Source organism: Sceloporus occidentalis, unplaced genomic scaffold, assembly GCF_023333645.1.
Source record: "Sceloporus occidentalis isolate IW3139 unplaced genomic scaffold, rSceOcc1.0.p SCAF_5, whole genome shotgun sequence".
In the NCBI taxonomy this organism is placed as follows: Eukaryota; Metazoa; Chordata; class Lepidosauria; order Squamata; family Phrynosomatidae; genus Sceloporus; species Sceloporus occidentalis.
Window position 1 is genome coordinate 53531960 of NW_028316985.1, and position 24065 is coordinate 53556024.

General features: G+C 40.6%; 1 protein-coding gene across 1 annotated transcript; it reads left to right on the forward strand.

Moving 5' to 3' along the window:
• The first annotated feature begins 21640 nt into the window (after nt 1–21640).
• LOC149312165 (uncharacterized) lies at nt 21641–22980 on the forward strand. The gene is made up of 2 exons (XM_089527176.1): nt 21641–21904; nt 22324–22980. Exons 1-2 carry the CDS (start codon nt 21641–21643, stop codon nt 22978–22980), a joined length of 921 nt encoding a protein of 306 aa, XP_089383302.1.
• The last annotated feature ends 1085 nt before the right edge of the window (nt 22981–24065 follow it).

Sequence of the window (24065 nt, forward strand, 5' to 3'; positions counted from 1 at the left end):
GAATCAGTCTGAGCAGTTTGCAAGTGTCAAAGAAAAACAACTCAGCTCTACTTTTTGCCCATCCCCACATTACAAAGTCATCACTGTTTAAACACGGACATGTTTCTATGACATTATTACTTGATAGCAAGCATTAAAGGCAGACAGCAATGCTCTGAATACTGTGCTGAAATGCTGCCACCTTGTGAATTTAGGAAAATAAACCTCAATTTAGTGAGTATTTTTTCTTCTTCTCCAGTCTGATTTTAGTGGTTTCAAAACAGTCTTATTTCAAAACAACTACTTATATATGTAATACCAACATATTTTGCCAATTAAGGGAAGGATTTTGACAACAGTCTGTGGTTGACTTTCCTATTTAGAAATCCAGCAACACAGAATTTAAATACAGCTTGATAAAAGGACAATTAAAGGACAATTAAAAGAGAACCTGCCAGGATGCACTTTTGAATGAGGGCTGAATTTGAGGGTCCTGTGGGAGTGATAAGTAAACACAGCACATTTCTTTTGGGCATTGCACAGACAATGTTAAAAGCTATTTTCAAAAGAAGAGGACAGACCTGTTTTAATAAACAGTGCCAGTTTAGTCAATTATACAAGACTTGGAACATAAACATTTTCTCTGGAGGCCATTAAGTCAATTAGACTACCTGATTCCTTTTTAACCTGATTTTTCAAAAAGCAGGAACAAACTAATTTATGGCTTGATGACTTGTAGCTAATTAAGCATCTGGTCAGGAGTGTGTTTGTATTCCAATAAAATGTAAGCCAGGAAACATTAACCCAATAATAATGATTAGAGCATGAATGCTGTATTCATGTGTATTTAAAATGGAGCACAAAAATATCTGTAAGCAATGTTGTTGTTGTTAACTGCTTTCAAGTTGACTTTGACTTATGGTGACCCTATGAATCAGAGATCTCCCAAGTCTCTCTGTCCTAAACCAGCTGCCTCAACTCTTGTAGATTCATGGCAGTAGCTTCTCTGATTAAACTTATCCATCTGGAATGTGGTCTTCCTCTTTTCCTAGTGCCCTCAACTTTACCAAACAATCTTATTTCATACTATTTTACAATGATGTCAGTTTTGGACTACAAGCAGAATCACCATATCATATTTGATGCAGGGAGCAACCAAAGAGACTTAATGGAAAGGAATACATTCTTGTCAAAGTTTAAGGGTCTGTATTTTGTTCATAACACTGGCTTACATCCAGTGCCATGTCAATGGATGCCTGCTAGTGTGAGAGCAATTTTTTCCTCCTTTCCTCACCTTTGCAAACTTTTCTAACACTTAAAAGGAGTTCCAGAGCCCTGTGAGGCCCAGTTTTGGAGGTGCCGAGCACCAGAAGGGAAAAAACTGGGCCACTCCTCCCAGTTTCACAGTTGGAAACAGTTCCATCAGTGGAAACATCCTTTTGGATCACATGCTCTGGCAATGTTGTACACCCACCCACCCATGCGTGCATCCATGCATCCCCATCCACCCATCCATGTTGTCTACACTTGAGTATTCATCCTTTCTTTTATGAACAAAGGAAGTAAGTATATTTAGCATCCACATTTGCACTACTTAAATCCTTTGTAATGTTCATTTGGAGACTGAACCAGCCAGTGCTCTTGAAGAATAACCATGCTTGCTCTTTCTGATATCTGTGTAAGTGGTGTAAACATAAATCCAACAGCTGCTCCACTGGCTGTTTCATTTCACAGGAACTGTTTTCATATGTAATATATAGTTGTTCTTCCTTTGCCACGAGCTTGGCGTGAATCACAGGATTAACATTATTTTCAGATTAGCTGTTTGTCTTGTAGTTCTGTGAGCTTTTGAGAAACAGTGAAAGCCACCCATATATTAATCCTGTTATTGTAATTGTTTGTTGTTGGCATTTAGCTTGATGATCTGTTTAGAATTAAAGAAAGACTTACTTCAAACAGGATCTAATGCCTTGTCTGCTATGAAACAGCAGAGTTGGGAAAGCAAAGGTGGTCTCTCCTTCTTCATGCTCCCCAAACACTTCAAAATACTCTTCTAGATTTGTAAACCCTTCAAAGACAGTTTGGGGGCAGCTCTACGGACTACAGAGAGGAAGGAAAGGGATGAGGGGCAGGCTCCATCATACTGGCCCTGCAGTCCCAGTGCCACCACCGGTTTAGGCTTTGGAGAATTATTCTTTCAGCCCGCTCATTTATACACACTGCCCTTTCAGCAGCAACATATCTCAATAAAGGAAGGTGCAGCTGTGTCAGAGTCAATTTGAGGAAGTATAGTTGTAATGGCTGTCGATGCTGCAAATAGCATGAGAAGAGTGACCCTGCCAAAGATCAGCAAAAGATTATATTTCCTAAGTATGCTGCTGTCAGACTTTGTCTAACTCAGGGGATAACAATAATGTTGCAGGTTCCTCTCAGACATGTGAGAGATAAAACTCAGGCAGGGAGATGCATCAGTGTATACCATAGTGGAAGAGAAAGAAAGGATTCTGACAGCAGCACCAATTTACACGTATTGTGAGTGATGGAACTGCTTGTCTCAACTTGATTCAGAATAACATCAGCACCCATGCATTGTTTCAGTGACTGTTTTGTGAAATCAGCATTCTTTTTTTGCAGCTCTCAATGTTGGTGCATTCACAATGGGGGCTTCTACCACTATTTGCACAGACTGAACTCATCATGGTGGCTAAATATCTGAATGTGATCAGTTTGTTTCTCTATGCAGGCTTCTTAAAAATATATATAATCAAAATCTAAAAATTTATATGGTGTTACAGCAATCAATGAGAGTTAAAAGCAACAACAAGGGCACTCAGTAGGAGGCACATAACAGGAACAATGTTTAGGTTTCTGCTGAGAAGGTGGAAAAGCCTCATAGGGCTATTGAAGATCAAGCCTAATATCGAAGGGGCTCTACAGACTGTAAATTAAGGCCAGCCTGGGAGTGGAGTGGGGGTGTGGTGTCCACACGGTGCTCCTCTGGTGCTGTATCTACATGACACAATGCCAAAGGAGCATGGAAAAGCTGCATGCCAGTGGCCATGACACATTTCTGGGGTGCTAAAAAGGAGCCACTTTTTGCGGCTCCTTTTTGCACCACAGACAAGATTGGGACTGCAGCATATAGTTTCTGTGGCCCTGATCCGGCACTAAAAGGGGTGGCCTGTCATTAATTGTTTGTATGTTTGTATGGTTGCAGATTTCTTTATTGGTTTTTACCACACCCACTCTCTTTCTGAATATCCCACAGCTATTTTCTCCTTCACTCTCTCCCATAAGACAACTAATTGATTTTGTGCAAGTAATTTGTAGGTAAGACTACTTTAATATTGTATAAAGAAGAGTAGGGCTATTTCTTTTGTCTGCTAGTGCCTCTCTGTGTTTACATGTGGTCATGGAACTCATTGTTGTTCAGCTTCTGCCTTGCCAATGTGAGTGTGTTCTGCTAAACAGATCCACTGCTTTCTCTCATATTTCCTAGTAGGTGACAGTCCAGAAAAGAATGGGAACAATAATCCAGGTAAAGCTTCTGTTCCTCTAATGGGGGGTTGTTATGCTCATCTTCATTCTTACTGCTTAACCATAGAGTAAAGGGTTAGCATTAACAAAACTTTGACTCATATGCACACAAAGCAACTAACTTTGTCTGTCCAAATGTTTGTTTGCCCAAATGCATTAAAAGATCTTATTTTTCATTCCAAGCTGTAAGAGAACCTCTGGCAGAAATAGCACTCCATTTGTAAACATTTGAAACAGGACAAATTTGTATTCTAAACCAGGTAATTATAAATGTTGTCACAACCACATCTCACTGATTATCATTCAGGATATGATTACATATCATGCACATATTTCTGGAACATTAATTAATTTAATTGTTTTGCTTTTCCTCCAATACAGCTTAGAACATATTATGAACTGAGACAGAATACAGCTAAAAATCAAAAGTTATATATTTTTTTAAATTAAACAAATCTATGATAATAAAAACAAATGCTGAATTAAAACAATTTAATAGTATTTGAAAACATAATAAGAACTGGGTGGAAGAGTACAGCATGCTCATGAAAAGACCCAATTGTGGCATGGTCTTCAGTTGGAGGCCCTATTGGTGCCAACACTGGTTTCACATAGATGCTAAATAAAAACATAGCTGTTTATTAAAGTATTTACCTCCTTCCATTCTCCATCCTGCCCCTACCAAGCCTCCCCCGCAGCCTATCCTCACCTGGACCAGCAGCATGGCAGACTGGCCTAAGTCAGGAGCCAAACACAGTGTGATCTGCTTGTTCTGAGGGCTGGCTGGAAATGGCCAGCTGCATTGTGGCTCTTATGCCAAGACTTGTATGAAGGACACCTTCTGAGCTTGTCTGTTCAGGAAGAAATGGAGTGATTCCAAGTCCCATCTCAGATAGTTGGCCCCCAAGGACAGTGTGGTTGCTTGTACCAAGGCCACTGAGAGGACAAGTAGAACCTAACTGTGCCATATAACTCTGTGGTGGAGAATTTGTAGCCCAACTTTTATAACAGAGGTGGGAGATTTCAAGACATGTGGGCAATTTGTTTGTTATTTTATTTCCCCCAAGATATTTTAAGAACCAGAGTAGTGTAGTGCTTTGAGCATTGGGCTACAACTGTGGAGAGAAGGTTGTGAATCCCTACTCAGCCATGGAAATTCATTGGGTGACTTTGGGCAGGTCACACTCTCTCAGCTTCAGAGGAAGGCAAACCCTTCCAAACAAATTTTGCCAAGAAAACCCCATGATTATTGCTTCCCTGCAGTATTGGAACAATAGCTGCAAGAACAGATATTGTTAGTTTTTAAAAAACCCAAATAGCTCTTTTCTACTCTTTAGAGGTTAACTTTTTCTTTTATGGACAATATGCTGACATACTAAGAGATGCTTCCCCATGCAAACAACATGGCTTTGTCTTCACTGGACAAAAAGACACAATGAAATTATTATCCCTGGAGAACTTAGAAACATAGGATTTATTCTTGTGGCATGTACTCTGAAAGGATTATAAGTGAGCTATTACTAAAAATTCAGAACCATGAATCTCAAGGCACCAAATATAGCTAACAGTATACAAGGTGTGTACGGTCAATTGTGTTAAGGCCCGTGAACCAATGCTGCAGTGTCAAAACTGATGGCAAACCATTAGATGTAGAGAGGTTATTATGAAACCTGAAAAGCCTCTATAGAATTACCAGCTATAAAGAATGCTTTCTAAAGATAATGGATGTTATAATCTTGAACAGAGAGCAAGGCCAAGGACAGCAATTTCTGCAATTAACTGAAAGAAAAAAGTTTAACAAAAATGCCCACAGCCAGAGACCATCTCTTTTAATGTACTATAATTCATCAATTCACATCACAGCTGCAGTTGGAAACTACCAGGGATTTCATAAGTGAATGTGTACACCAGAGACTTTGTTTAAACAATAACAACAAAATCATTTCAGAAATTTTCTAGAAGATACAGGGTCAGTCATAGATCCTGCTCTTTACATGAAGTATCCAAGGCAACAGCAAGGAGCCAGAGGACACTCAAAGGCATAAACTCAATTGTTAGTCCCAAGTACCACTAACTCAATTCAAGCTCTGATCAGTAATGGAGTGGTAAGTCAACACTTATGTAAATCCCACTGATTAAGTTAAGTTAAATGGGTCTTTAAAGTAAATATGAATTGTATATTTATATTATCAGGCTGTCACTCCATTCCCTACTGCATTGTATTCCATAGCAAGGAAACAGCAGCTATGAGGTAGGGCTGGAGGAATTTATTTTAAAAAGTGGAAATATAATATAGGAGGGTGGTGGTAATGGGACCAGTACCCAGGATTTCACTTAACTGTGTCTGGGAAAAATGGTCTCTCTAGGCATCTGGAGGTCCTCCAGTGTGACTCTATGATCAATTTCAGCTGCAAATATCAGTTTTGCTATTACCCACAATTTTCACCATCTGTGGTAAGTTTCGGACTTATCTCCCATGAATACAGGGGTCATACTGTATTTGTTTCATTTTACTAAAATAATTGTGTGTGTGTGTTAAAAATGATCCACACCAAGTGTCCAATATACTAGATATGCCACTGGCTCAGTCTGATTGCTTCAGCTGCCAAATCAGGCAATCAGTCAAGCAGCCTCCTTTTGGGCCACCTTTCTAAGGGATGTGAGCAAAATTCTATCCAGTTATGCAAGGAAAATGCAATGTGTGAACATGATGGGCATGGGCTTTTAAATGTGTGTATGGCAGTGTTAAGCACAGCATACCAAGGGGGTTGGTTGGGCTTCACTGTCCATGTTAGTAGAAAAGTTCTGCGAGATCTACTCCAAAAAATGTATCTTTTCTAACTGCTGCTTCTGTATTAGTTGTTATCACTAGATCTGACTGGTGAACCTGTCAGATTCAGTTAGTAGCTCACCTCTTTTAGGGCCATCCCTCTAAAGAATAGGATAAATTGGTACACCTTGAGCAAGGCTTGTGGGCTGTTAAGAAGTATCTCTTAACAAGTACTAATGCCAAGCGGCTTGAATTAGCTTCAGTTCCTCACTATGTGTCCATTAATTTGTGCCTTAAGAATGAATTTTAAGAGAGATGATAAAGGAAAGGACCTATCCTGACTACTTAATATAGCCCAGGTATTCAATATAATAGTGACTGGCATTCACTAGCAGTTATGTTCAGATTATACAGGCATTCTTTGAAGTTGCAGATTTCTTTACAAAGAGATATAACAGAAACCAGGATAAGGGTTACTCTTGTAAATCATTTGAAAGGTTTCTTAGAGTCCAAGGAAGAAAGATAAGCAAGCAGAGGCAAGACAGAGTGTGCTATCTCTTGCCAATGACAAAAACATATGGCCCTTCACAATAGATGATATATTTTAAATTTATTGTAAAGGCCGGATGTAAGATGTGTATCTGTTTACGGAAACATTTTTACAATAACTCCATCTATTATTATTGAGTTAACATACATGCTGACAGGATGTCTTTAATTAAATTTTTGGTTTATAATCATGAAACATCCTTCATTTCTGGCATTTTCATTATTTGATAATGCTTAGGCAATTCAGTGGCTTTGTTTTTAATAGCTTTATCTGCAAATGACAATTTGCATTCTCCAACTGTGGACTGCAGAAACCTGTGTAAATTATGTATCCATTTCTAGCATCTGATAGTAATTCTTTATTGAAATTCTGGGCTCCTTTCAAGAAAACAGGCAAAAGTTGTATGTTTACTGAAAATTTGATACAATCTAATGTAAGAAATAATGAGTAGAAATCTCCCAAAAGGATCTCAATGGATAAGGAACAATCCCACAAGATATATGGACCTCTTACATGGTGGATGCATGAAATGCTGTTCACGTTGTTCCTATTTCCTTTCTAAGGAAAATATATCTGTGTCCTCCACCAGTCACTGAAATGAAAGGATTAAAGCCTTGCATATTACAGTGGGTGTATAAACCTGTAACTAAAAAGATTAATTTCCCAAGTTCTACTTCTCTCCTCATGTTCTTTGTCACATGATCTTCTCCATCTATCTTCAGTGCCATTGTAGCAAAGGATACTGAATTCTATGAATCAACTTTGTTAAGACGCAACCCAGAATAGGATGATGATGTAAGTCTATTTCTACTGGCCTTCCTCCAGAGGTGATAGACTATTCCTCCTCCCCCCCCAAACACGGCTCAGCATACTTCAAATATGCTTAGAAAATATGTAGTGCAGGTTTTTAAAGAGAGTGTGTATGCATATCTTGTTGGTTAATGTGAGTGGGAATATGAGTGTCTTTATGTGAATGTGTGTGTTGTGTGTGTATCTTTGAAGTAGTGGATGTATGGGAATAACTGTATGTTATATGTGCATGTGTATGAATGCAGGTGTGTGTATGATAGAGAGGAATGGTAATGACCTCATTCTTCTGCCCTCTTCATAGCTGCACTGGGGACAACAGTCTTTTGCCCTTCTATCCCTTTCTCATTTGCAGTGGCCCCATGAGGCTTAGCAGCTGTAGGGTGCTGTTGCTGGTTAGGAATGGGGCACAAAGGGCTAAAGTATAGCACCTTGTGTCTTGTTCAGAAGACAAATATACTCAAGTACAGCAACGCTAACAGGGTTCTGGCTGTAAGGTTTGTTGTTGTTGTTGTTGTTGCACACACATTTTTTTTTGTAAAACAATCCCAGTCCTAAAATGTGAAAAATTCCCTCCCAAAATGCACAGTATTGCCCAGCATGGAGAAAACTTTTAAAATATTTTATTTCCATTTGAAATAATGAAAAAAAAGTGAAGGCTTACATCCCTATGGGATATAATACATTGTGATGCATCTCATTCATCTCTCTCTCTCTCTCTCTCTCTCTCTCTCTCTCTATATATATATATATATATATATTGATATTGCACAAAGATAGTATTGCTGTATCAACTAATGAGCAGAGACTACAGTTCCAATTATTTATCCTAGGTACTCACTATAAATGTTCACTAAAGTTGTAATTCTCCATTGTGTCCAATGAGGCTTACCCATAAGTTATCATACATTTTGAGAGATACATTTCTTAAAAATTAAGAAATATATAAATAGAGATAGCCTCTTGTCAATATGAATTTGTTAATCAAAAAGACTGTTTTGGGGAATGTATTTGGAGAAATATTTCCCATTGCCTTCACAACTCCTGCTGTTCCTCCACCTATAATGTAGTTTTTCAAACAGATTTGAGACTTGAAGGAATAGCACTGAGATGCCATAAAAATATCAAACCCAATAATATATTCCACAGCAGTACTAAGATTGCATGAAGGCTCACTGAAACTGAAGTGGAAAAGTATGTTTAACCCACCTGTTACCTCTTGCACATTTCTATGTGCAATTTCTATTACACCTTTTCCACAATGTACTGAGCTCAGAGTATTTCACTATACAAATACGATACAGTGTAACCATAATTATGATAATAAGCAATATAACATTAACTGAATTACAATTAATTGAAAATGCATCAAAGGTTTAAATGAACATGATATGTGACAACCAAACATTCCATTCTCTGTAAATTTCCTAGAAATGTCTTTCTTCTCAACATTAACAACAACAAATTAATTCTTGACTTTTCTAAAACCAGTATATTATGAAATTAATATTTAGGCTTAACACTTCCAGCTCTCCCCCTGCAATTGGATTAAAGTCCCTCTCCCTGTCCACCCTCCCCAAATTATAATTCAGCTCCTGGAATGATGAAGGTTCTTCATCTTGTGACTCTACAGTCATAGACTATCATGATCAAAACAGAAATTAGAAATACTTTATAAAAGTGGAAGTATTCTACACTGAGAGTTTTCCTCAAAAAGTAATGTACGAGTTTGTCCTAAATATTAGACAGAATAGAACAGATGTGTTGGATTAATGATGCTCTAAAAGTCAATCTGGTGGGTTTTTTTAAATAATTAATAAATAAAAAACAACAAACCAGAAAAACTTGGGAATTTCTGTGCCTGCCTATTTGAATTGACAACCTAAAAGTCAGCACTAGCAGGTGGCTAATTACTATGATTGTTAACTTACTAGACAGCCATTATTTTAAATCTTTGACATGTTAATACAGACCTGTCTTGCCAGAAAAAGTGACAGCTCTTCAAGACTATTAATATTCTCTGCTGGGGCTCTTCTGATACCCAGTTGTTAGACAGTAGAGCACACCAGCCTGTTATCTAAGGAATCACCTTATTGTTTAGAACTGCTGGAGGCATCTTGTCTGAACTTCCTACGGATTCCTGCTAAAATAGGTTAGACTTCGTTTTTGGTTTGCTTTTCTGAAGAAATAAATATGCTTGTATACCTGCTAAAATGTATAAGGGCAGTGATTCAGAACATTTTAAAACAAAATTATCCTTTTAATAGACACAAAATATAGGCTGGCATTCTGCTCATGAGTTAGAGTAGACTAAGTCACACTTACGCTATTCTGACCCACTTTTTTATGGTTGTGGAGGCTGGAATTCCTTGCTGACCACACAGTTCAAATGTAGGGCATTGTGTAATAAATCACATGAAAATGGTCAACTATGAACTGATGCCAAAGACTTGATGTAATAAAAAATTATGCCTCATGTTGAGCAAATAGTATTCCTAAACTCATTATAGGTTCATATATATTTATACTTAGGTTCTCAGTGAAGGCATCAGCTGTTTTTGTTGTTAGTTGGCGGGTCTAGGCTTCTGGAGAGAGATTGAAACTGAAAGGATATGTTATTATAACTTCTTTTGTCAGCAAATAGTAAAGCTGTGAAATTTGTCTTTATTCACACTTTCAGTCTCAATTTGTAAAAGCTAAGTCCCTTTGTAAGTGCTAATAATTCAAAGAGATATCTCTTTCTTTTGGAAAGTAGAGATGGGGATGTCCAGGCATTGATTGTCTGCCCCAGGAGCCTCCAGGAGTTTTAAAAAAATAAACATTGGCGGGATACATACCGCCATTTAGTACGTATAGAATACGTACTAGGGTTAGGAAGGGGCGGTGCTTCCGCACCCCCCTAACCCTAGTACGTATCCTATACGTACAAGATGGCGGCGCCCCTTCCACATGGGCGCCGCCATCTTTGCGTATCGGACGCTGAGCGTCCGTACGCGTCGCGCCGCTTGTGACGTAGCGAGCGCACCCCTGGCGCCTCGCTACGTCGCAAACGCGACGGTAAAAGAAGCTCCATTTTGGAGCTTCTTTTTCGGTCCGCGCGGGAGTCGGGCCGTCTGAAGGCTCCGGCTCCCCCGCGGACCTACTGGCGGCGGCGGCAGACCGCCGCAAAGCGGCGGTCTGTACCCCGCCATTATTGTTTTGCAAAACAAATATCATGGCTTGGGTCTGAAAGATTGCCTCCTCCAATATGAACCTACCTGTAATCTAGGACCATCAACAGAGTCTCTGTTACATATCCCACCATTCTGTGAGGCTAGACTAGTGGGTACATATGGCAGGGCTTTCTCTGTAACAGCGTCCTGACTGTGGAACTCATTATCATGAGAGATCAAGCTCTTTTGGGTGTCTGGCAGGCATTGAAAATTCTGCAGATTTACATGGTCTTTGGCTCTTAAAATTAGAAGTGTCTACCTTTGTTGTTGTTAGCTGCCCTTGAGTCAGTTTTGACTCATGGTGATCCCGTGGATGAGACAGCTTCAAGAACCCCTATCATCCACTGCCCTGCCCAGAGCCTGCAAACTTCTGCCCATAACCACCCTGATTGAATCCATCCATCTGGTTTGTGGTCTTCCTCACTTTCTTCTACCCTCTACCTTTCCTAGCATTAATGTTTTTTCTAGTGATCAATTTCTTCTCATTATGTGACCATTGTAGAATAGTCTGAACTTGATCATCTTAGCTTCCAAGGAGAGCCCTGATCTGATCTGTTCAAGAACCCATTTGTTTGTTTTCTTGGCTGTCCATGGGAGCCTAAGTACTCTTCTCCAGCACTACATTACAAATGAGTTAATTTTCTTTCTGTCTGCTTCCTTCACTATCCAGCTCTCACATCCATACATGGTAATTGGGAATACAATGGCCTGAACAATTCTGATTTTAGTGCTTAGTTGTATGTCTTTGTTCTTCAGTATCTTTTCCAGTTCTTTCACAGCTGCCCTTCCCATTCCTAGTCTTCTTCTTATTTCTTGACTTCTGTGTCAATTTTGGTCAATGTTTGATCCTAGATATTGGAATTCTTTATTTCAATTTCCTCATTGTCTAGATTGAATTTGTCTATTTCATCTTTGGTCATTATTTTTGTTTTCTTTATGTTCAGCATCAGACCTGCCTTTGCACTTTCATCTTTGACCTTCCTTATTAGCTGTTCCAATTCCTGAATGTCTGCTGCTAATATTATGGTATCATCCACATACCGTAGGTTGTTAATGTTGCTTCCTCCTATCTTCACTTCTCCTTTTTCTGATTCTAATTCTGCTTTTTTAATGATGTTTTCAGCATATAAGTTAAACAAGTAAGGTGATAGGATGCAGCCTTGCCTGACCACTCTGTTTTTCTGAATTCTAAGTGTTTTAGAAAGTGTTTGTACACTTTTAAATAGGAGTTTGAACCATTTTTTAAAATAATGTTGTAAAAGTTTTCGGTCAATTGTGCATCACTTCAGAAGAACTGATGGGAAGAGGGGTGATAAATAAATGCCTTACATAATAAATCAATCAATCAGTTTTGATGTTATACAGTGAAAAGTGGTCCTGCCACCTATTTAAAAAGCAAATGGTCACTCCTGGAGGCTTCCAGATCAGGCAATTCACCCTTTTAGGGAGGCCAGAATTTGGCAGACTGAAGGACTTGTGAATTATACAGAACAACTTTGGGAGGAGGGCTGCATCTGGTCCTAGGACTTGGCCTACCCATTGTATGATTCAATCCGTTAAAAAAGAGCACTTTCATAAGCTTAGCCTTGTGAGAGGGGTTTGGGAGGGGTTTATTAGTGCCTCTCTTCAGTATCATTTCCTGGACTTAATCCCCCACAATTGATTTTGGGAGAGGGTTAGATGCAGATATTGTTCTCTGTTCAACTCATTAATTAACATACATACATATAAACAGAATAGCTGCTTCAATATACTTGTAGCTGTCAATTATTCTTAATGGCAATAGACACAATGGTAGCCCTTTAAGTAAGTTTCTATCCATGTGTTAATTGTACAAGACATACAGTTAGAAATGTACTCAATATTATAGTGAATGACAAATGAGCCTCAGTTTGCAGAATTAATGTGTGAAATGAATATTGATTAGGTTAAGGGGGTGAAATAAAAACCTAGTCTTAAATCTTATCTGTTCAGGAAGTGCTCCAAAGTATAATCACTCTTCTTAAATTTCCCATTAACTCCTGCAGCTGAATTAAACATGAAGAAGAGGCAGCTATGCTTATTCTTTCTTCAGCAGAGCAATGCAATTTTTCACACACCAGGTTTACACTTTATGTGAAAGTGAACAGTTTAATAAGACAAGTTTGATCAGGAAATGAATCTCACACTCCTCCAGTAGGAAAAATGACATTTGAGGCAATGATGCTCCAGCAGAGGGGATCCTGAGTGCTAAATTAAAACACTCTCCTCTGAAATTTCTTTAGCTCATGGTTTGCTTTCCATCTCATCCCAAGAACTTCTCAAAACTGGACATGTTAAAGTTGCAATCATATACACACTTACCTGGAAAGGAGCTCCCTGATCACAAGGGAAAAACTATGTTTTTTTATTAAAAAAATTAGAGCCTTTCCTAAATACATGGGCTGAAGACTGGTACAAAAGACACAGAATTAAATTGTTCTGAGTACAGGAGTTTGTTCTGAATCCCAGAACTGAAAACAGGTCACAGAAATCCACTCATGGTTAGCAGATATCCTAAGCCTTCTTGCAGTATGATTCAGAGGTAGAATAAAAGTATTTCATTTGTGGCTATTGTAAAATAATTGGTTGATCTACTTCAAACAACAGCAATAACATATTACACACCTCTCCCTATGAGCAACAGATTAAAATACAACAACAGATGGACACATAACACCCATTTAAAAAAAATCAGTTAAAAGAATATACATATTTAAATCAATTTTTAATTTCAAAACTCATAGTTTCAAAATTATCTGGATAGGTCTGATGGAAGAGATTGGTCTTTAATACAGCTTTAAACTTAGAGCAGACAGCTTTTGATTATCAATAGCAATAGCAAGTACATTTCTATACCAGTTATCAGTGAACTTAAGCATTCCATAAGCAGTTTACAATGTGTAAGCTAATTGCCCCCATGAAGCTAGGTACTTATTTTAGCGACTTCTGAAGGATGCCAGGTTGAGTCGACCCTGAGCTCCTGACTGGTATTGAACTCATAACTTTGTGGTTTGTGAGTGAGTGACTGCAGTGCAGAGCTCCTCTGGTTCTCCTCTGGCATCTCATTTCACACTTTGGGGGTGGCTGAAGGAAAAGTCCTCTGGGTAACAGCTGAATTCTTGATGACTGAAGCAAATGTCCCTCAAGGAACCTGAGTGTATGGGGTGTATGGTGGAAGGTGATCTCAAATGTAACACAGGCCAAAACCATGTAGAGCTTTAAAGATAAAACTCCAGCGTTTTGCTGGGTTAGATTGGCAAATAGTCTTAACCTGATTTTTTCTGGTGTGCTATGAAAACAGAAAGAAAGATTTCCAATGGCTCCACAGTTACAGTTCTGGTGTCACATTAATCCATTTGTAAAAGGCAGACTTGACTTTACAGTTGCAGGTCGGGCCTGGGGTCTCCAAGGATCAACATTGCTCTTGAGAATCAGAAATTTGGTTGGTTTAACAAACATTGTCCTTATTCAAAATTATTTTGACAATATAACTTAGTACCAAGACATCATTGGCTACGATCCTGCAAGAAGAGTGGGATGGGGTAGCTGCAAATAAATTTCTAGTCTAGCTAATATTTTTCATGAAGAAATAGCATGCTTTCTTCCCTCTTCTAGAAGTATGGATAGGCAGAAAAGATGATCATGATAAATCGCACAGCCACAAAATACTTTATCTTGTTTTAACTAAATGTGCTGTACTGAAGAAATATAGATTGTAGATAAGATGGGTGATGAATGGGGGAAATATGACCCTGATGAAAGATTTGTCCTTGATATAAAACTACCTTGGTATCCATTCCAGGTGGGAAGATCTTTTATTGTATTACAGTAATCTATTATTGAATTATACTGATATGGAAACCTATAATGTAGTAATATGAGCAGAACTCAGAATAAGGAATTTTGAAACATGGGTTTAATGGATATAAAATTCCAGCAATTTATTCAAAATCCTCTGGAGTTTACCCTGGCTCATGATGGCCAACAATATCTCCTAGCCATCAAACCCCTTTTTCTGTTGTCACATCTTCTCTTTCCCTGTCCCAAACTTCCATGGTGGGGGAAACAACATTAATTGCTCACAGTGGAGCTTCCATTATTTATATTATGTACGTGTTTTACAGATTGATACATCTTTCAAGTCATACATCCCCAAGGCATCTCACATCCAATCCAGGCTATATAATACACCAAAAATCAATAAAGTTACAAAAACATCCCTATGTTTAAATAGAAGTTGGTAAATGACAGTACTATATAGTATCACATAATAATTTTTTTCAGACATTTTTTCAGTACATACTTCCAGAGCCTGGAAACATTACCCTTTCTTTATTGTGGTTCCAAGAATCCCTTAGCCAACATGGTCATTGCCCATGCCAACTGGGGATTTGGGGAACTCTAGTTCTGGATGCATTGGCTTAGTGTTAAGACGCCAGTTCTGACTATCAGAAGGTTGGCAGTTCAAAGCCTGAGTGCTGTATGATACTCTGAGCTCCTGTCATTAGTCCCAGCTTCTGCCGACTCAGCGGTTCGAAAGCATGCAAATGCAAGTAGATAAATAGGTACCACTTCTCGGTGGGAAGGTAACAGTCATGCTGGCCACATGACCAGAGAAGTCCTCAGACAATGCTGGCTCTTCGGCTTAGTAACGGAGATGAGCACTGCCCCTACAGTCATTATGACTAGACATTCATGTCAAGGTACTACCTTTACTTAGTCCTGAATAATAGTTTTTCTGAGCTCTGGACACTGCTGCAAATGCATATGTCAATAGTCAGGAATGTCAGTGGGAAATACAGCACCATGCTTCTTGCTACTAGGATGTTAAGAGATAATGGATCCACATTTCCCTTGTCATCTGTTGCTCCAAAGATCCATGAAATAATAGACCTAATAGAAGTCTACTGAAAAATGCCACCACAATTTTACTACAACAAATATTATGGAAGACTGTAGAAAGGGAAAGGAATACAAGAGTTAGGCCCTGTACAGACCGGCCCGAAAGACCAGCCTGTGGGTAGAGTCGGGGTGTAGCATCCTGATGATGCATGCCCTCATTCTACCCCCAGGGCACCATGATGCCACACATCACTCCAGATTATGCACGGCATCATGGTGTGCCTCCAGCACTGCATCCAGATGACACCATACAGCTGCAGCTATGGCACCCTTTGGAGGGAGCAAAAAGGAGCCGTTTTTTGAGGTTCATATTTGCGCCCTCCAAAGGCTGGATTGGGGCTGCAGTGTGAGGTTGCTGCAGTCCCAATCCAGCCAGGAAAGGCGTGGTCTGTAGAGCCCCTTAGTGAAGTGGCCAGAAGAAGCTGCCAGGCACTATCACATTCCGGATAATATAAAGTTACAAACTGAAGGATTGAATTGGAAAAACAAACAAACCTGTGTACATGACAAGAAGCAGATCAGTAAACATATGAACTCAGTTTAGAGTATTCCAGTTTTGGTAAATAATGGTGTGGTAAATTTTGATGTGTTGATACTCATGATGACAGTTCCCATAGCCATATCATCAAGAAGAGTAAAAATAAAATAAAAACTGTACAAACTATCTGCAATAGGTTTGTTGATAAGGAGCTGCAGAGATACTCTGCAGCTCCTTATCAACAAACCTATTGCAGATAGTTTGTACAGTGAATAGTTCTTATTTGCCTATTAAAGACCAAGCCAGTCCAAAATACTAGATTACAAGAGAGACAGCTGATAACAGTGCACTGATGCTGATGAAAACCACACATCCCTCCAGCTTTTGCAGTCAAACTTAGAGGGGACAATAATGCTTGGAAGGGATGAAAGATGACCTCACCATCCTTGCTAATCAAAAAGTCCCAGTGCGTCAGCCCTGTGGACCTGCCTTCACTACATTACCAGCCCTTGTTCTTGTGTTCATTCATTACAATGAGACAGGTTATCCCTTCCTGCCTCAGGTAGACCAGTTAATGACAAGGCACTATCACATCTCCAATGAACTACCCACCAACTGTATGTGTGTATGTGTGTAATATATATATTTCATTAAAAAAAAATAGAAATTACCATTAAAGATAAACTAGCTTCCAAATTCAATTCTGCCTTGAGTTCACTTTACTTCTACTTTCAGTGGGGCTCAAGCAAATGCACAATTTGCCTTACGTGGAAGGGTCCAGAATGAATCCCCATGTAAAGTAAAGGTGCACTGTACATGAAACCACTGGGAGAGGTATTTTGGATTTTTGAGGTGCAGTGCCATCAATGTGCAAAAAACCACCCAACTTTACTACTCCTTTCCATGTCAATCCAAGGAGGCTGTCCTGGTCCTAAACCAGTGTCTGTCATCAGTAATGAACTGGATGAGGGCAAACAAATTGAAACTGAATCCAGACAATGTGGAAGTTCTCCTGATCCGTTAGAAGGCAGATCAGTGAATAGGGATATAGTCTGTTTTAGATGGGATCACTCCCTCTGAAGATGAAGGTTTGCAGTTTGGGGGTACTCCTGGACTCAGCTTTGAACCTGTAGGCCAAGGTTTCTGCAGTGACCAGTAGTGCTTTTGCACATTTAAAATTGTGCGCCAACTAATAATAATAATAACAACAACAACAACAACAACAACAACAATAATATTCCATTTAATCACTTGGAATTCAAGCAGATTACAACAATAAAACAAGATACAGTTAAAATTCTAAAAACCCCTATCCCTCCCCCCTCCCATGTGATGCTGGATCTGGCCTCAGTGGTAATGCTTTGTTTACATCTCATTTGGAATACTGTAATATGCTCTACTTGAGGCTGCCTTTGAAGAGTGTTTGGAAACTTCAGCTGGTCCAAAGAGCTGCAGCCACACTGTTATCTCAGGCAAGTTACAGAAATCACACAACGCCCCTGTTGGAAACTGCTCCACTGGCTTTCAGTTGGTTTCTGGGCACAATTCAAAGTGCTGATCATGAACTATGAAGCCCTATATGATTCAGGTCCAGGCTATTTGGCAGGCCATATCTCCCTGTATGAGCTGGTCTGAGCTCTAAGATTATCTCACAGTCCCACCACCATTGCAAGCATAGTTGGTGGGGACATGAGAGAGGGCCTTTTCAGACTCTGGAGCTCCCATCCGAAGGAGTCTAGAATGGCCCCCTCCTTGTTTTCCTTCCGTCAGTAGGCTAAGATTTTTTATTCAGACAGTCATTTAAAACATAAAGTTTTAAAGTCATAAATGTTGATTTCTATTTGTTTTTAACATTTGTATAATAAAAATTTAATTAAAAAAACAAAGTTTTTAAAGAACATTTTGGGGGATGTTGTACTGTTTTAATGTGTATGGTTTTAAAGTGCTTTTATCTTTTTAAATTGTATTTTTTTTTGCAAGATATCTGTTTTAATACTGTTATCGTTTAATTCTATTTTAATGGTCACTTTTGTATGTTTTTAATAGTACTGTGCCTTTAAACTGTAAGTTGCTTTGAGTCCCAATTTTGGGGAAAAGTGGAATAACAACAACAGCAACAACAACAACCCCTTTTTATACCAGTTGCTATGGAACATGAGTAGGAGAATGTTAATGTGCTTATGTTCTGCTCGTAAACTTGTTATCAGCATCTGTTTGGCCACTGTGGGAACAAAAATAGATAGATCTGTGTTCTATACTAGCATGTCTCTCCTAATTTAGCTTTTCCAGTGTAACAGCAGTGTAATAGTTACATTTAGATGAAAGTGAAGAGTGTTCAAAGCACTTCTTATGTATTACCTGTTTGTAATATTAACAACAATCCAATAATAGCTGTATTAGAGATAGAGGTTTTAAGATTTAAGATTGAAAGAACAGGCTAATGACACTGAGTGAGTCCATGGACTCCTGAGCTTGTTGTTCAGGCTTACCTGATATACTACAACAGTTTTCACGTACTTGAATGGAGCTTGAGCTGAAATATCCCTTTCCTTTTCCATTGTTGTGGTAAACAGAGTAAGAGGAAACAGCAGACCTTCTATTGTACTTAAATCTTGCTTAACTTAGTACTAGCTGGCTGTTATAACGAAGCATATAACCCCAATGTCTAAATTTGTTGTTTTCATCCTTGCTCCCAGTACCTTTGTGACATGCCTTTTATGTCACAATCCTGCAAGAGGGGATTCTTTTATTTCTATTATTTGTAAATCACTCTTTAGGGATAAAGGGTAGGGTTAAATAAAGTGAACTGAATAGTCACATTCATGATGAGACATGTACAGTTGGCCTTGAACATTTAAGTTATACAATGGGAATAAGCAATAAGAATATACAGAGATTATCATATAACTAGGAAGAGCAAGAGGGAATTTAAAATGCAGACAATGCTTAGAGCTATTGGATGACTGTATGATAAGTTGCTGTATTTCTATGGCAACTTACATTGTAAGCAGATACTGCTTGCTTTTATTATATTCAGATATTTCCATGACATTTATTTTATTACACACACACACACACACACACACACACACACACACACACACACACTTATTTAATATAGTAGCTTGGCAACATGTATATCTTACTTTGTGGTCTCTTTCCTCTTCTCATTTTTCTCCTGCTGGGCCTCGCTAGCAAAAAATGTAGATGGTAAAACCTCAGATCAGGGACTTGCCCTTTGGCTTACATTTCTTGATTAACATGCTGTGTACATGGATTTTACCATATAAACAAAGCAAATGGGGAAAATGATATTGTAATAATGATTGATGATTAACAGAAACAACAGAAGCAATATATTCCGTTGCCTGCATTTGTAAACAAACATTTGTATTTCCTCTCCACTGTTTTTCCTTTAAAGCTCATATCAATAAAAGTGGTTAGTGTGATTACTATGCAGCATGAAATACCACTGTTTCCACTGAGGAAGTCTGAACAGAACAGAGGTTAAACTATACAGTTTGCATATTCTATTGCTACAGGGAAGGATATACATCAGCAAGTTCCTTCAGTACTTTGGAATACAGTTCAGTACTTTGGGATGCCATGCAGATTTGAATTTTTCAGTTTAGGTAGATGACTCTTAATTCCCTATAAATCTTGATTTGCACCCCAGCTGGGTGGGTGGGGGGGGTTGAAAAGGTCCAGGATCAAGCCCAGGATTGCTTATCCCTTTGTCTCTTCCTCTGCCTTTTGAAATAAGAAATTATCTGCTAGACACATCAGGAATTTGTTGGAAAACCTAGGCTTAACAGAGTTAGGCGTGAAACAGACGGGCAGAAGGGGCAGCTTGAAGCCACCCCTTGCAAAGATGGATTGGGGCTGCGGTGAACATACATCACAGCCCCAATCCACCTTGAAGCCAGCTGAAAAAGGAGTGATAAAGATCTGCTCCTTTTTTGGCCAGGGAAAACGTGGCTTTTCCCACCTTGCCACAGCTCCATGAGAGCTCCAAGCTGTTCTGGGATCTTGCAGCGTATAAATGCCATCCCGCCAGAGTACCTTGAAGCCACCCACGTCTGGGTGGCTGCCTGATTTCCAGGCAGCTTCAGGTCAGCATGGGAGCATGCAGTCTGTAAACATGGTGCTTCCAAGCCGCCCGGACAGTGACTTTAAAGGGCTGTCTGTTCTGACCCATAATCTCCCAGCAGATATCAGGGTAAATAAAGCCCCCATAAATACTTATGCTTGCATCTTTGAGATTTCTGAGGCCCCTTTCAGACTGACCCATAAAGCCTGGTCAGATCCGGGTCGATCCGGAAGGCCCCTCTTCGGGTCTACCCGGTCGCGAGTGCCCATTGCTTTTCCACCTTCGAAGCCACCCGCGGCAGTTTGACCCGGGTGAAAGTTCATATTCCCGCAATCCGAATAAATATGGGGCGTCTTACCCGGTCATTTGCGAACCTGTTCGGTTTTTCCGCATGTTAAGATCTGTCAATCAAGTGACGTAGGTGGCGACGTAGGTGCTGACGCACCCGGAACAGACCGGGGATTTTTTTTTTCTTTTGCTTTGGGTTGAAAGATTGTGCGCATGCGTGCGTTATGTATTCACCCCGTTTCTTTCCCCTATTGTTTTTTTCGCTTCGATTCATGTTTCCGAACATTAACCGTCCCTTCCCCGGAAAGATTTCATTCTGATTGAATCTTCAACTTAAAAAAAAATTACTGTAATTTTTGAAAACATATGCGCATGTGTGTGTTCTTTTCCCCCTCAGTTCTTATTTCATCCCGTTTATGAACATTCACAGTTCCGCCTTTCCCGGAAATTTTGCATACGTACCTCACCCTCCCCTTTTAACACGAAAAAATAACATTATTTTCAATTTTGAAAGCTTATGCGCATGCACGCCGTTTCTTTCTCGCGAGGTTCCCAACAGTCACGTGTCTTTTTTGTTTTTGTGTTGGTTTACATGTTTACTTCCGCTGTTGGCAATTGCCTTGCGACCACACATCTGCTGTCGCCATTTTGTCCGGCATTTGCAGTTCCAACAGTAAGAGCGGAAGATGCATCCCTTGTTGTATCTCATCCTGGCCCAACAAGCTATAATCAGGTCTGTTGTTGCAGGCATAGGCGCCTCCAACAGTTCCACTGTATGCTCGCTGCGAACAGGAGGAGGGCGAGTAGGAGGAAGCACGCTCGCAGGAAGAGTAGCCTCGTGGTTGGTCGCCTTGCCCAGCAAACTGTAGCGACTGTGGGTGGGAGAATTTCCCAATGTCTCCGGCCATTGCCCAGGAGGTGGTGGGTCTACCCACACGAGACGGACTTCTGGCCGAAGCTGTTATGCACCGTTTGGTCCAATGAAAAATGGATAGAGCATCTGAGGATGCCTAGGAGGCTTTTCCTGCTTATTGTCGAACAGCTGCGTCCGGAGATCTGCAGGGAGGACACCCGTCTGCGCTCCGCCATACCGGTGGAGAAGAGGGTGGCAATCGCACTTTGGATCCTGGCTAACCAGGGGTCCTATGGCACAGCGGCCACCCGGTTCGGCGTGGGGAAATCGACAGTGTGCACCATTTTTATTTCTGTAGTCCTGGCTATAGAGAAAGTCCTCCTTCACAAGACAGTGTACCTCGGGGACCACAGGAAGGTACTTAATATTGCTATTGCTGCCACTGATTACACCCTTCAGGGTAGGGAAAAGTCTAGATGCATTATTAACAAACTGTGAGCAAACCTTGGCTTTAGGGTGGGGATACCATAAATGTTATTATTTACCTACTTGCCATTTTTCTCATAATATTGCTATGATTACTTCCCATTCTTTCCTGGGATTTGTTGAAGGCGGTGTAAGTCTTCCTTCCCCCCTTCTTGCAGATCTACTTGTATATATTCCTGCTTTGCATATAATAGTAACTACAACAACACTAACCTCTAAGTTATTATCATTCAGCAATGGTTCTAGGTGGGGTGACACGCTATATCTATTTACATACATGCAGGTTTGTTCCATGACTGCCGACCTTTAGCCTTGCTGTGCTATTTACAGGTGTGCTGTTTCTATTCCAGATCATGGCAGGCTTCGAGGCTATGGGATTCCCACAAGTAATCAGGGCTGTTGATGGGTGCCACTGTCACATCATTTCGCCAGTGCGTCAGGGTGGGGAGTATATCAACCGCAAGGACACGTACAGCATGCTGTTGCAGGGAACAGTGGACCACACTGGACTATTCATCAATGTGTGCATTGGATGGAGCGGGACCTCGCATGATGGCTTCGTTTTCCGCCACTCTTCCATCTACCAAACCATGCGTGCAGGCCTGTTTGTGCCAGGGAATCCTACTGTCACCATCTGTGGCAAGCAGGTGGGCCCACTGCTTATTGCAGATGCAGCATATGGGGTGAAAAACTGGGTCATGACCCCATTCAAAGGCACTCTCCAGCCGCGCCAGGCCCTGTATAATCGCCACCTCAATAGAGCCAGGAACACGGTGGAACGTGCCTTTGGCCGCTTGAAGGCAAGATGGCGGTGTCTCACCGCACCATTGGAGCTGGCAGAGGAGAACGTTAACTCTGTCATAGTGGCATGCTGTGTTCTCCACAACCTCGTCGAGACTGGAGGGCGCATTTTGGAGGGGGCACCATCTCGGCCAAGGCGATTTGTGCTTAATGCTGCCAGTTTACGCACTGCAAACGCCGACCAGGAAAAAGCAGATGGTGTGTAGACAAGGGAGGCACTGGTGCAGTATTTCTGGGATTTAAAGCATCGGGTCCCTTAAACACTTGTCTACCACCGCGGTTTTGTGTTTTTTTCTCTTCACTGTTGCAAAAATAAAGGTTTGCCTTTGCTATTCTTTATGTTTTCCTCTTCTTCCTTGGAAACACAACATGCCATGAGCATACTGCGAGATTGGGTGCGCGTGTTTAGGGATGTCATGACATTCACCCTGCATCTCCTTCTAGTGTTGGTGGGAGAGGGGAACTGTGAGAGCCATCACATGCCACGTTCAGTGGAACAAGCTTTGCACTCCCATTCAGTTGTGCAACTTTAGGTTATAGCTTGGTGGTGCATAAATCTCCTCCCATTACATTGTCTGCAGCTTTGCTGTGTTGGAACAGTGGAGGCCCTGACCACATGCACAGTTGTGCATTTCGCTGGTTTAATAAGCCACACCATTTGTTCCCTGTCCCATCAACTACCAGCTTCCCCCAACTTGCAATGCACTGGCCTCGCATGGAGCACCCCAATACAGGCCATAGTACAGATTGTGTCCTGCAGAATTCTTTAGGAGGGAGAAGTCTGGTTTCCTGAATAGGAAACAAGATCCAACCCTTTCTTCATGCAAGCGTTTACACAACATGTAACTGCCAAAAAAAAATAATTGATAATTTATGCGCATGCACGCTATGCGCATAGTTTTAGGCCGCTCTGGGCCACCGTAGGGGAGGGGGAGTGATGTCACCGGCTGCACTCCTCTAACGGCGCCAAGCTTGAGTTGACTACATTGTAACAATTTACCTGTGGAGCCCTCCAGCCATTGGCTAACAGGTGTAGGGCTACTTTTTGAAACTTTGGGCCCATGTGTGCGCAGAGTCTGTCCGTTGGGGGAAGATGGCGCCGAGGAGGCTCGCAAGGATCGAGCATTGGACGGCACAAGAAACCGACCTCCTGCTCGATTCTCTCAGCCGTACAGATGCGGGGTTGAGGCGGCTGATGCGATCCAGCAGCCACCCCAACCTCCATCTGTACGAGAGAGCCTCCCGGCACCTCGAAAGGCACGGTTGGAGACGGCTTCCGGTGCAATGCCGG